Below are 11107 nucleotides of genomic sequence, written 5' to 3'. Positions count from 1 at the left end.
ATGCCCCGTCATTGTAAATATTAATTGGGTTCTCATCGACACCCCCGTTTAAATAAGAAGACGGGCTCGTATAAGCAAGGGGAGAGGAAGGAAAGACTAATGAATGCAATACCCTCAGCGGCAGATACACTCTCGTCTGAGGAATCCAGCTGACAGCTGTTAGATGGTGTATTGATTTGTCCTCGGTCGGCACGTCGGCCTGCCAGAACTTGTCAGAATATTGAAAGAAAGCGATCTTGAGAGAGGGAAGAGAGACAGTGAGACAGATTAAAGAGAGAGGGAGGCACAGGGCGCGAGAGCTAAAGGTCAAGAGGGTTCTGACCAACCGCATCTCCTCTGCTCTTCTTGAATGTATCAGGCCTGAATGTGGATACTGTATCTGAGAAAGTTAAACACCTGCCGCAGATCTGAGACCAGATTAGACGATCATACCCCACTTTAGACAAACGTACTTATTTGAGCAAACTTACTGTGGAGGTTTGTTGTAAATATTCACAAATTACAGGCAGATTGAAAGTATGACCACCTTTGTTGCGTCACGTGTTCCCAGATGTCAGAGATGCCTTCTGTCAGTAACCATTAGAAATAATGGACGCGACTAAAGCATGGTGATAAAGAATTGGGATTATAGGCCTGCTTTAAGGTTCGGCACACACATGTCCAAAGGTGTTTTGCAGCTGTAAGGACACAAACAGAGAGATGGTAAGAAAAGAAACACAACAACCTCATGCTGATGTCACATTCGTGTGCGTGACTAGCAAGGTCTGATTCAAGTTGGTCTTCAGCAGCTCCGTGCACACCTGGACACCAAACCACAAGGCTGCAGAATGTGTTGTTTCTGTGAGTGGGGGGGGGAATAGGACTCATCTTTTCAAATCTTTCAGGTCCAGAAATGTGGGTTCTTTTAGTTGTTGTATCAGAAATGTGGGTTCTTTTAGTTGTTGTATCAGAAATGCTCCTTTTAAAAATGCTCTTTTAAAACAACAATGCAAAAAAAGTCAGACAGATCAGGAAAATGATCACACAGGTGTCTGTTTTCATTTTTCGTCGGCATGGTTACCTGATGAACCCTCCTGATCCTTTTATTTATCCTCTATAGCAACAACAAGCTGGTATTTTTGGATGTTATTAAAATGTCTATCTTGGTGGGCTGCCAGAAAACTTGGCGCATACTTTCTTCTCCCCCAGAGGATGAATATCAAAAAATTAAATCTGGTCAAAATGTTGATTTTTCCAATACTTTGATCCATAACTTCATACATGCATCTCTGTATGTAAGTACTTGCAAATCCAATATAGCTCATCTGAATCTCAAAAAAGCTCACGAGCATCACTAGACTGTCATCATCACTGTTATTCCACTGCTGTTGAAAACATAATTCCTCATTTGGCCCTCTTCTTTATCTTCCAGGAAGTAATCTGGATCACCTGATCCCAGATCTGTTGTGTTCTCAGTTCAAAAGGCAAAATGAGTATGAGGCCAGCGTGTCATCATTCATTGTGAAATGGTCACATTTAATGGTTGAAACCTGTCATTGTATATACATCTATAAAAAAGACCCCAGGTACAGGTTACGACATTCTACTGCTAATACATACATTATTATTATTATTAAATAATAAACTTTTTGTTCAATGTTAAAGTTACATATCATAGTTTACAAAATATGATCAAGGAGAATTAAGCCATTATGAATGTCTGAAAAAAAACAACTAAAATCCTATATGTGTGTTTGTATCATTTGTCCATAAGATAAAAAAATACAATAAAACACATCAATATTCCTTTGTATAACATAATATTAACTGGTGATATTGGCTATTGAAATGTAAACTGCAAAAAGACACTTTTTTTAAATGTTTGTAAAGGCGTCAGAATTTGGAAAGCGAACTGTTTTGTGTTTTTCTTTTTGTGTTTTTTTTGTATTTTACAGCACAGAGCGTAAATGGAAAACCAACAATGTTCGTATCAATGTTTCAATAACCAACTTCATCGTCGAAACCAAAAACGAATGGGTGGGTAAAGAATTGTTCAGTCTCAAATCCACTTTATTTTTCTTTTCTTATAACAATCCAGGTCCTCTTTGCCAGTGGCTGAAAGCAGAGTGTAAAGCTAATTGTCTAAATAAGCTACCGTGCCTCAGTGTTAGTTCTCATATTGGAGAATAAAAACACGACTCGCTCCGTCTGATTCAGGTTGAGTTGGCAGATTCAGAGTCTGATTGAGCAAATGTGTGGCTTCTTTGTCAAACGGGAGCTTCACACAAACCGGAGCGGCAGGATTCCTCAGGCTCGGCTCCAGGTTTCATTCGGGTATCGTTTGAGTCGGCATCAATCAGCACACACACACACACACACACACACACACACACACACACACACACACACACACACACACACACACACACACACAGACACACACACACACACGTGACTTTGTGGGGGTTTTCACCCATGACGAAGGCAGACATGGGCGGTTTGGGATCCATTTTGTTCAGGGGAGGGGGGGTGTAGTTGAGTCTTTGGCATGATGATTTAGCTGTATGGGGACTAACTATACACACAAACACACGCATGAATGCTCTATATATGTGTGCGTTTGTCTGTACGGTGCTGCAATTTAAGAAGAAAGTGGAAATTGATAAAAAAAAAAACAAGAACGAAAAGGAAATGAGGAGGTTCTTTTTTCTTTTGTCATGTGAAGAGTTGATTTTCTTGTTGTGAAGCGGAGATTCCCAAACCGAACGGTCGGCTGTCAAACAAAGTCTGCTGTGGCCCTTCAGAGCCACCAGGGGGCGATGTAGGCCTGTTGTTGATGCTGACATCGCTGCTGCTGCTGCTGCCGTTGTGATTGTTGTTGTTGCTGCTGCTGCTGTTGTTGTTGTTGACGAAGCTGCTTTGAAAAAGCTCCTCTGAAGAATTTCTTTGTCTCCATTAATCAAAAATGCTGAATCGCATTATCATCGTCTGGTTTCATGTCTAAGTAATCTCGGTGAGTAACTGTGTGATGGACAGAAATGATCAATGCACTGTATCCTTGAAACATGTGCAAAATAGAAAAAAGAGCCAGCCTGCCTCCTCCTCTTCTGCCTCCTGCTCCCTCCAGGAATAAGACATTTACATCTGGAAGAGAGGAACAGAAGCACAAATTAGCCACCGCCATTGTCTATTCTGTTGATCTAGAAGCTGGTTAGCAGCGATGCTAGTTGCATATGTCTTTTATCTTCCTATCAGTCTTCCCAAGATACGATTGGATTAAACATCTGTCGATCAACCTCGGAGAAGAGCAGAGAGCATCTTCTCCATGGAGAAAAAAGGCCTCCAGTGCTGTTCTTTGCTCATCTGAGGAGCTGCCACCTTCTCAGCCACGCCCATAGCTGCCAGCTTCTTACAGCACTCTGATTGGTCCGCACAAAAACGCCTTTACTTAGCCTACATAGCCTGACTAGATGGATTATTTAGTGTAATCACATTTCTCATGATATCATGAGAATCCAGCTGCCATGCAAGATAAGGTGTGGTTTACTTTTCACTATTTTAACAAAACCGAATACTAGGTTTTGAGGGGATTTGTCTCTTTGGTGGAAGCATTAGTTTAATCTTTAACTCTGCGTTGAATTGAACGTTTTTTGATGCATAATCTTAATCTTTAAACTTTACGCTCTCAGATACATGTAGTGCATAGAAAAGTAGAAATATAAACTAGCACTGAATGTGTGACAAAAACCGATTGTGATCTTTGATTCGTGATGTGAAAGATAGTTCTGTGTGTGGACAGCAGATTCCCAGCTCTGTAGTGGAGGGTATGGTCGTGAATATTCATCATGGTTGGATTGATCCACCTCCAGTGGTTAAGACGAGTGTTCAGTTGGAGATGCAGCCTTGTTTAATGGCATTTGGTTAAAGTGTTATTATATTGGTTCTCTTCGACGTGAAAGCCATTTCCTGTCTGCACACCTTTACTGTGAACTTCGCCGTGGCATTTGGCGTTTCGATATTCATCGCTCAACATCTACATCTTCAACAGGAGACGTACTATTACAGCATGATTCATCACCTAAAACCTGCTTTGGACTGAATTATACCTCAATTCACTTCAGGGGTTCTGCAGAAAAATATGAAGAAAAATGCCCTGCTGGGTCATAAAACAAACTCACCCAATCGTTGTTACTCTTGTTCTAATAAACAAGCTCTTGACATCAATAGACACGCATCGACTTGCCAATATGAGACTGAATGACTGAATTGATGGATTCAAAGATGAGGGGTTTGCAGACCCATTGTGTGTGTGTGTGCGTGCGTGCGTGCGTGTGCGTGTGTGCGCGCGCGTGTGTGTGTGTTTGTGTGTTTGCTCACCATATGAACAGCAGCAGCATTCCTAACAGCAAAGGGGAGAAAAATGTGAGGAGCCTGGCAGCTCTGCCCACTGGACGTTCAGCCTTTTGTGGTGCGTTGGAGGACGGGATGGGGGAGGTCTTAGTCTCTGCAATAACAATCAGAAAATACAATCAAAATGACTGAATATATATTTAAGGAACCTCATTTAAAGCCTCACTCTTTTTTTCCCTTCCGTTTTTTGAACATACAGTATTAGATACCGTTTTGCTCCGAAGGGGAAAAACACTCTGAAATGTCGTATTGATGAATGGACACTGAAAAGCGCTCATCATAGCAGGAAGAGCCCAACAGAAAAGAAAAAACAGCACAGAGTGGAATCAATTCTAATCTGCAAGTGCAATCAATATGAGACTTGTCAGGGCAGTTATGAAGTGAACCCCCCCCCCCCCCCCCCCAAAAAAAAAAATCTCATTCATACTAAAGCCGCGGGGAAGCTGAGAGGGAAAGATGGAGCAAAATAGATAAAATATGGAAAGACGTTATGAGATGTAAAATATGAGAAAGGGAAGGAGAGGATGAGGTGAAAAACCCGGAGGTAAAGGAGAATAGAGTGAATGGACACAATTAAAAAAGGAGGGGGATGTGCTTTGCGGCGGTTAATATACGGCTGATGAGAGACAGTCAATCAAGCCATTTACACCCCATAATATGCTGTATGTATGCATGTAGTCTCATTTAAGTCACAGGCTTTCTTTGCTTTTGACTTCACACAAATTGCTACAATTCCAAAAAAGGAAATAACAAAATATACGAAACATTTCCAGCCAACACCATTATGTGAATGTGAATTGGGCCGGGGCTTAAAAGCTTGAGACAAACAGAAATGTGCTGCAAATGTGCTACGTGTTCAAGCTGTTTTTTTTTTATTGTTTTTACATAACTTGACAAATAAAAATATCAGCGTTTAATGTTTTACGGAACGGGGCTATCGCTGCAGCTGCAGGCAGCACAGTGGATATGAACTCCTGCACAATGTCAGCCCGTTTTGAACCCACAGCATTTCTGTTAATGGAGAGAGAATATGATTTCCCTCTCCTTCTAATTAATGACTGTTGTGTAGTACTGGGAGTCGGGAAGAAGCAGCCAGGTGTGAAATAGCCAGAGAGAGAGAGAGAGAGAGAGACATAGAACTAGGACACATTTAACTTGTTCAGCAGCTCAGTATCCCGCCTGCAGCAAACATGTTCTGCTTTGGAGTGGTGGAAGAACTAAAAACGTGATGGCGACGGGGAGAGACAGTTACGTGGATGTAACAAGGTAACTGGGGACAGAGAGACACGACAAGGATGTGAAGAGGTGACAAGCCTGATGAACAATGAGGAGGAGAAACAGGTAGAGACTGTACAGAAGATAATACGGTTAAATTCCCTGAGGGACTCCCACTACCCTGTTGGGGTCTGATGCTTTAGGATATTCCAATGACAGTCAGAAAATCAGCACCATGCTGTAGCTTCATCCATCTTTGTGGGTGGATGGAGACGTGGGGAAGTCCCATTCCAAAGTTTGCTCCAGATGATATCAGCAAACCACGGAAACTCAGGACATTTGAAATGCATCTTGGGAGCTCTGACCTCACGCCGTGTATGTAAACAAGCTTGTACCTTATTAATCAAACAAGGATGTTTTCTAACTCAGATACTAAAGGTTAATAGTGAACGCCATAAATAACACCTCCCATTTGAATACTCTATGTCACCTTAATGGCATCAACAGTAACAATTAGTGCTTTTCCTATGAAGTGGAGCCAGCATGCCGCTTCAGGTTTCTGCCTATTAAGCAGCACAATAAAGAGACACATATTAGAAGTGATATTTGCTGCTATACAGTGTCCAGTTTCTCACAGCAGGCGATGCAGACACGTATATCTTAGATGTTTGCAACACTAAGACTAACTATATCTGATTTTTACTTCCTGAGAATATGGTTGCTGAGCGATGGGCCCAAATGGATCGCCCATCTGTCACTGGGCGATCCATTTTGGTGTGAAATGAGGCTCTTGATGCCAGGAAACACAACAGGCACATAAAGGACAACTCTCCGTGAGATATGGGCGACCTGTTCTTGCTGATGCATGAAGGGAGGAAAAAAACAGAAACAACAAAAAAAGGAGGACGAAGAAATGTGTCAAAAGACGAGAAACACAGAAAGGAAATGGAAAAAAAGTGCAAACGTGTTTTGAGACAGCGAGCTACACAATCAATAAGTCACAGGAAGTCTGTTCATTTCCTATTCCATTGAGCAACCGGGAAATATTGCTCAGTGTGTAGATGTTAACAAGACGGTCAGCTGGGGGGAAAGTTTTCTTTGCGTGTTTATCGGTCCACTATTGAACAGGAAATTAGATCTTTTCCTTCTTTGCCTACTGATTCTTGTACAAGTGTTCCAATTAAAGAGCACAGACTGAATAATAACTTGATTTTGTAGCAAAATGTATGCAAACCCGGCTGTCTGGATGAATGGTGTTGTAGTAACATATACCAATCTCTCTATGCACAAATTCAAAATGAGCAGAAAAATAAGTGGGCGGACAAAAATGTACAAGAAAAACAAATGTATGTAGACGATGCATCAATAGGAACGACAACCAACCCTGAAGTCATTGATATTAACAAGGCAGCAGATGTAATCAGTCCAACAAGTAACATCTGCAATGAAGGTGGCAGGAGGCCAGAAAGAAGAGATCGGTACGAAGGGCGAGGTGAGGAAAGGAAAAGTAAGAGATCAATAGAGAAGTGAGAGGAGAAGAGGAGCAGACTGAAGGAGAGAGCTAAAGGAAAAGGAGAATGAGAGGCTGAGAGAGAGAAGGGAAGCAGAGAAGCTGCAGCTGGATTGAGAAGAGGCATGAGGAGAATCCCAATAACGTCCTGTTCTACACCGTGAGTCAATGTTTATGTGTGTGTCTGAGAGTGTGTGTGTGTGTGTGTCTGAGAGTGTGTGTCCCATGTTTTCTGTGTGTGTGTTGTTTAGCATTTGTTTGTGTGTTTCTAGGCAGTAAGCACATTCAGCCTCGCCTGGGATGACTTGTGTGCAGTGCCGCTCATGAACAACAGGAGGCACTGTTGGACTGTAAAAGCACTCAGAAATGTCAGCGGACAGGCGGCGAGAGGGAGAGAAAGTCGGGCAGACGGGCAGAAGGCATGTGGCGTAGCTTTGGATTCAGGACTAAGGATTCAGGACTAAGGATTCAGGACTAAGGATTCAGGACTAAGGATTCAGGACTAAGGCGGGCACAGGAAAGTCAGGGGTTGTACGACCATAATACTTTCCAATGGTAATAGAAAGAACTGCTATGTTAGTGTGTGCTGTGTTATTAATTCAAAATCACATTTGACACTTTGATATGAGGAGTATATTAACATCAAATGATTACATTGATTTAAAAAGGCACATTTAAAACCAGCCCACGTTGACCAAAGTACAGACCAGATCAGGTGTTATTAATATGCCAAAAGTTAAAAAGAATCTTTTTTTCAGCCCTGAACACCGTATGTACTTTCAGGCTACAACTGTCTGCACCAATCACATGGTTGGACCAGCATATAGGTAAAAAATAAAAAAGCCCAAATGTGAGCAGCACAATATGAATCTTCAGTTAGCAGTTATGCTTTGAGTATGAAACGCAAACGCTGACCGTCTGCCAGGAGTTATGAGGCTCAATTCAGTTGAAGTTGGTGGGTATGTGTAGACAGAAAGCTATGAATAAAAAGGTTCTCCTCTGTGGAAGGAGGGATTTCTTCTTCATTTGCTCGGAAGGTTTTATTGTGGGACATATTGCTCCCAGAGCTGCACACAATGTCAGTGACATTTTTAATCGATCCCAATTTATCTGCCTGCATTTGAACTCTGCAGGAAAGCAGACTTCCAGTGGTTGAAGGTCTCGTTGCAGTGATGCAGCAGTGTACTTAAGGTGTGGTCAGTACGGCTGACACAGACCGTTACAACCACTTGTAGCTTGCAGTGATGCTTTCTCATTGTGTGATATTATAGACATGCAGCTGGTGATGATAGATGGATAAACACCCCCTACATTTGCAAGATCACTGCAGGATTGGCATCATGAGTGGACATCAAAAACGTGTCCACTCGCATTCAGTGGTTATCCATTCAAAATGTGTCAGTTCCCCCGAGGTTGGAGACACGAGTGCAAGACCTGGAATGGATGGCTTGTTGTTGAGAGATCATCAGTGCGTTGAGAGATTTCCATTTGACAAGACAGCCATCCTTGATCTCTGCCACATGCTGAAGAGGTGCCAACTAGATAATTCCCAGAGATCGTTTTTTGTCCTTGTGTGTGTGTGTGTGAATATAATCATCTGTAATGAATTTAATGTTAAACGATCATTTCTCATGCATAAATAAAACGGAGATTTGCATGAGAAGTGATGCAAATGACGCATGAGCAAGTGTCACGCCGTTCTACTGTAAGTGAGTCAATCTGAGGCTGCAGGAGGGACGTGAGGCGTTTGTTAAAAGATGGCACAGCGTTTCCCCGAGGCCTTGTTCAGGTTGATGTGTGTCGATTTGTCTGGAGGCTGCCGGATCTCGTAGCTTAAGCTGCGATAAAAGTTCAAGGCTATCAAACGCTTATAGTGTACTCAATTCAAAGATAAAGAAAGTTATTAACAAAACCTAATTTCATATCTAACTGGCTCGGGGAGTTTACTGAGTGACAGCCGTGGGCACAAAGAACAACGTGAAAAACATTATAGGAACACTATATCATCCTCATAATGATTCCTTCACCTTCTGGAATACAAGACTGATAAAAACCAAAAGAGCATTATAGAAATACTAGTGTAATATTTCTACTAAGCCCATGGTCACTCTCTTTCAACTTGCACATTTGCATAAAAATGACATCATTAACTATTCATGACAAGCCATCTCACAACATTATAGGCGACTGTTAGATACTTATTTGCATTTGGCCTTTCCTTGGCTTTATGTTTCCCTTCCAACATGAACCTTTTAGCCACATTAGCAGGCAGGAGGGATCCGCCACTTTTGTCCAGGTTTAAATATCTAAAAATCTATTGAATGGGTTTCTATTCAATTTCATGCGGGCAGTCATGGTGCCCGAGGACGACTCCCACTGACTATGATGATTACTTTTTCTATAACGCCAACAGCAGGTCAAAGTTTTTTCTTCTCCAGCGTAATAACTTCACGTTCACTGGATGTTTTGGACAAACATTTATAGTCAGAAGATGAATGATTTTGTCATCCTTGGCATTTTTTCTCCAATGCCACCGCAAAGTTGACATTTGTGATTTTGAGTGAAATGGTTCACCAACCAGTGAATGACTTTCAATTTCTAATGAGCTTTTGGAAGCTGACCTGTGTAGCATTAGCATGTTAGCATTGACAGTGTGAGCAACTTTAGCGTTTAGCACAGCCTCACAGATCTGCTCCCATGGCTGTCGACTCTTCGTCTGGTTTTGTCATATTTAATTTGATCATGAACTTTGGTTTTAGTCTTTTCATCCATTGCAATCTAATTCCTCAGTCAGATTTGTTATGTATTTTTGAGTGAAGGAGTGTTTTAAAGTGGATATACATTCATTCATTAGGAAACCTCAATCACAGAACTTGAATATTCAGCTCAGATCAGGGTGAACACTGATCTCCTCCACAGGCCACATACCTTTGTAGTTGACTTCAGTGAGCGACTTGGTAAAAACTTGAACTGAGTCTGTAACCTACCGATGGTAAAGTCCACTTCGGTCGTGGAAGTGATCGGCAGAGGATCCTCAATCCAGGGTGTAGCATGGACGGCAACGCTCCAGTCACTCCATGTTCCAATCTCTGTGTCCTTGGCAGCCACCTGTGGAGCACAGATGTATACAGATGCATTAATATGCTGGCAGAGTGTTCAACATCAGGCTGTATACACATTTCCCTATCCATCTTTTTACTTACACTTATATGAATGATGATTTTTCACGTGTGTCTGACATTTGAGCATCTTTTGAAGAAATAATTGTTCCCGAATGCTTTACGATTAAATCAGTCAGGCAGAAAGGCCGGACAGGAGATGTTACCTGGATGATGTATTCCTTCCCAGCGTAGGCGTCGGTGATGGTGTGCGAGGTGCTGTCGGAGAGCTCCACCTAACCAGCCAACAGAGGAGAGCCGGGGGTCAGCACACTTTGGGCGATGTTCATTGAGTTCAAGTAAGTATTCTTATTTTAGAAATCTATTTGCGTCGTAGTAAACAAAACAAACGTATTACTATATACACGCTTTCTGAAAGGGTTCTATGGCCATGAGGACTAACTTTGGCCTGAAAGTCATACATAGGTCCAGCTATAAATGATGTGCCCAGTGTAGCAATCCAAGCCTGCACCTTGAATGTTTTATGGTGCATAGATTCAGCTCTGCCATACAGAATACAACTTTCATGCAGTGCTTATTTATTTATCACACACCTTTCTTTCATCATTATTCCGTGCATAGGTCAAGTCTGTTGCTGTATCCTCGCGGTGTTTTACATTTCACTGTTGAATTGATTGAACCCCCCCGATGCCCCCGCAGCCTCCACATTCATACACATCCCACAGTCAGACACCAGTGGCATAATTGATGATTATCCCCGAAAGCTTTGGCATCAACGCCATAGAATTGTATGACACAATGAAATGCATGCCAACATTTGAAAGCCTTTTGTGCACACTTTAATTTGCAGAGTGGAACGGAGAATGAGCAAAAT

At 42.0% G+C, this 11107-nt stretch overlaps 2 protein-coding genes across 3 annotated transcripts in view; both read right to left on the bottom strand.

Annotated features, from left to right (window-relative positions):
- The window catches only part of pum3 (pumilio RNA-binding family member 3), a 94148-nt gene that overhangs the window by 76189 nt on the left and 6852 nt on the right, over nucleotides 1-11107 (bottom strand). The gene's annotated exons all lie outside the window — the stretch shown is intronic.
- Nucleotides 1487-11107, bottom strand: part of cntfr (ciliary neurotrophic factor receptor) — a gene marked incomplete at its 3' end in the record, with an annotated part of 184829 nt that continues 175208 nt past the window's right edge. The window contains exons 8-11 of one of the 2 annotated variants that reach the window (XM_084035433.1): nucleotides 10440-10508; nucleotides 10102-10222; nucleotides 4357-4483; nucleotides 1487-3123 (exon numbers count right to left, since the gene is read on the bottom strand). In XM_084035433.1, the coding sequence (XP_083891559.1) occupies nucleotide 3123; nucleotides 4357-4483; nucleotides 10102-10222; nucleotides 10440-10508 (318 nt within the window). Of the gene's footprint in view, nucleotides 3124-4352; nucleotides 4484-10101; nucleotides 10223-10439; nucleotides 10509-11107 lie in introns of those variants that run through there. The other variant, XM_084035432.1, reaches the window with a different exon arrangement.

This window comes from Eutrigla gurnardus (assembly GCF_963514095.1).
Source record: "Eutrigla gurnardus genome assembly, chromosome: 19".
In the NCBI taxonomy this organism is placed as follows: domain Eukaryota; kingdom Metazoa; phylum Chordata; class Actinopteri; order Perciformes; family Triglidae; genus Eutrigla; species Eutrigla gurnardus.
Note: the sequence above shows the minus strand (reverse complement) of the source record. Positions and strands in the feature narration are given on the sequence as shown.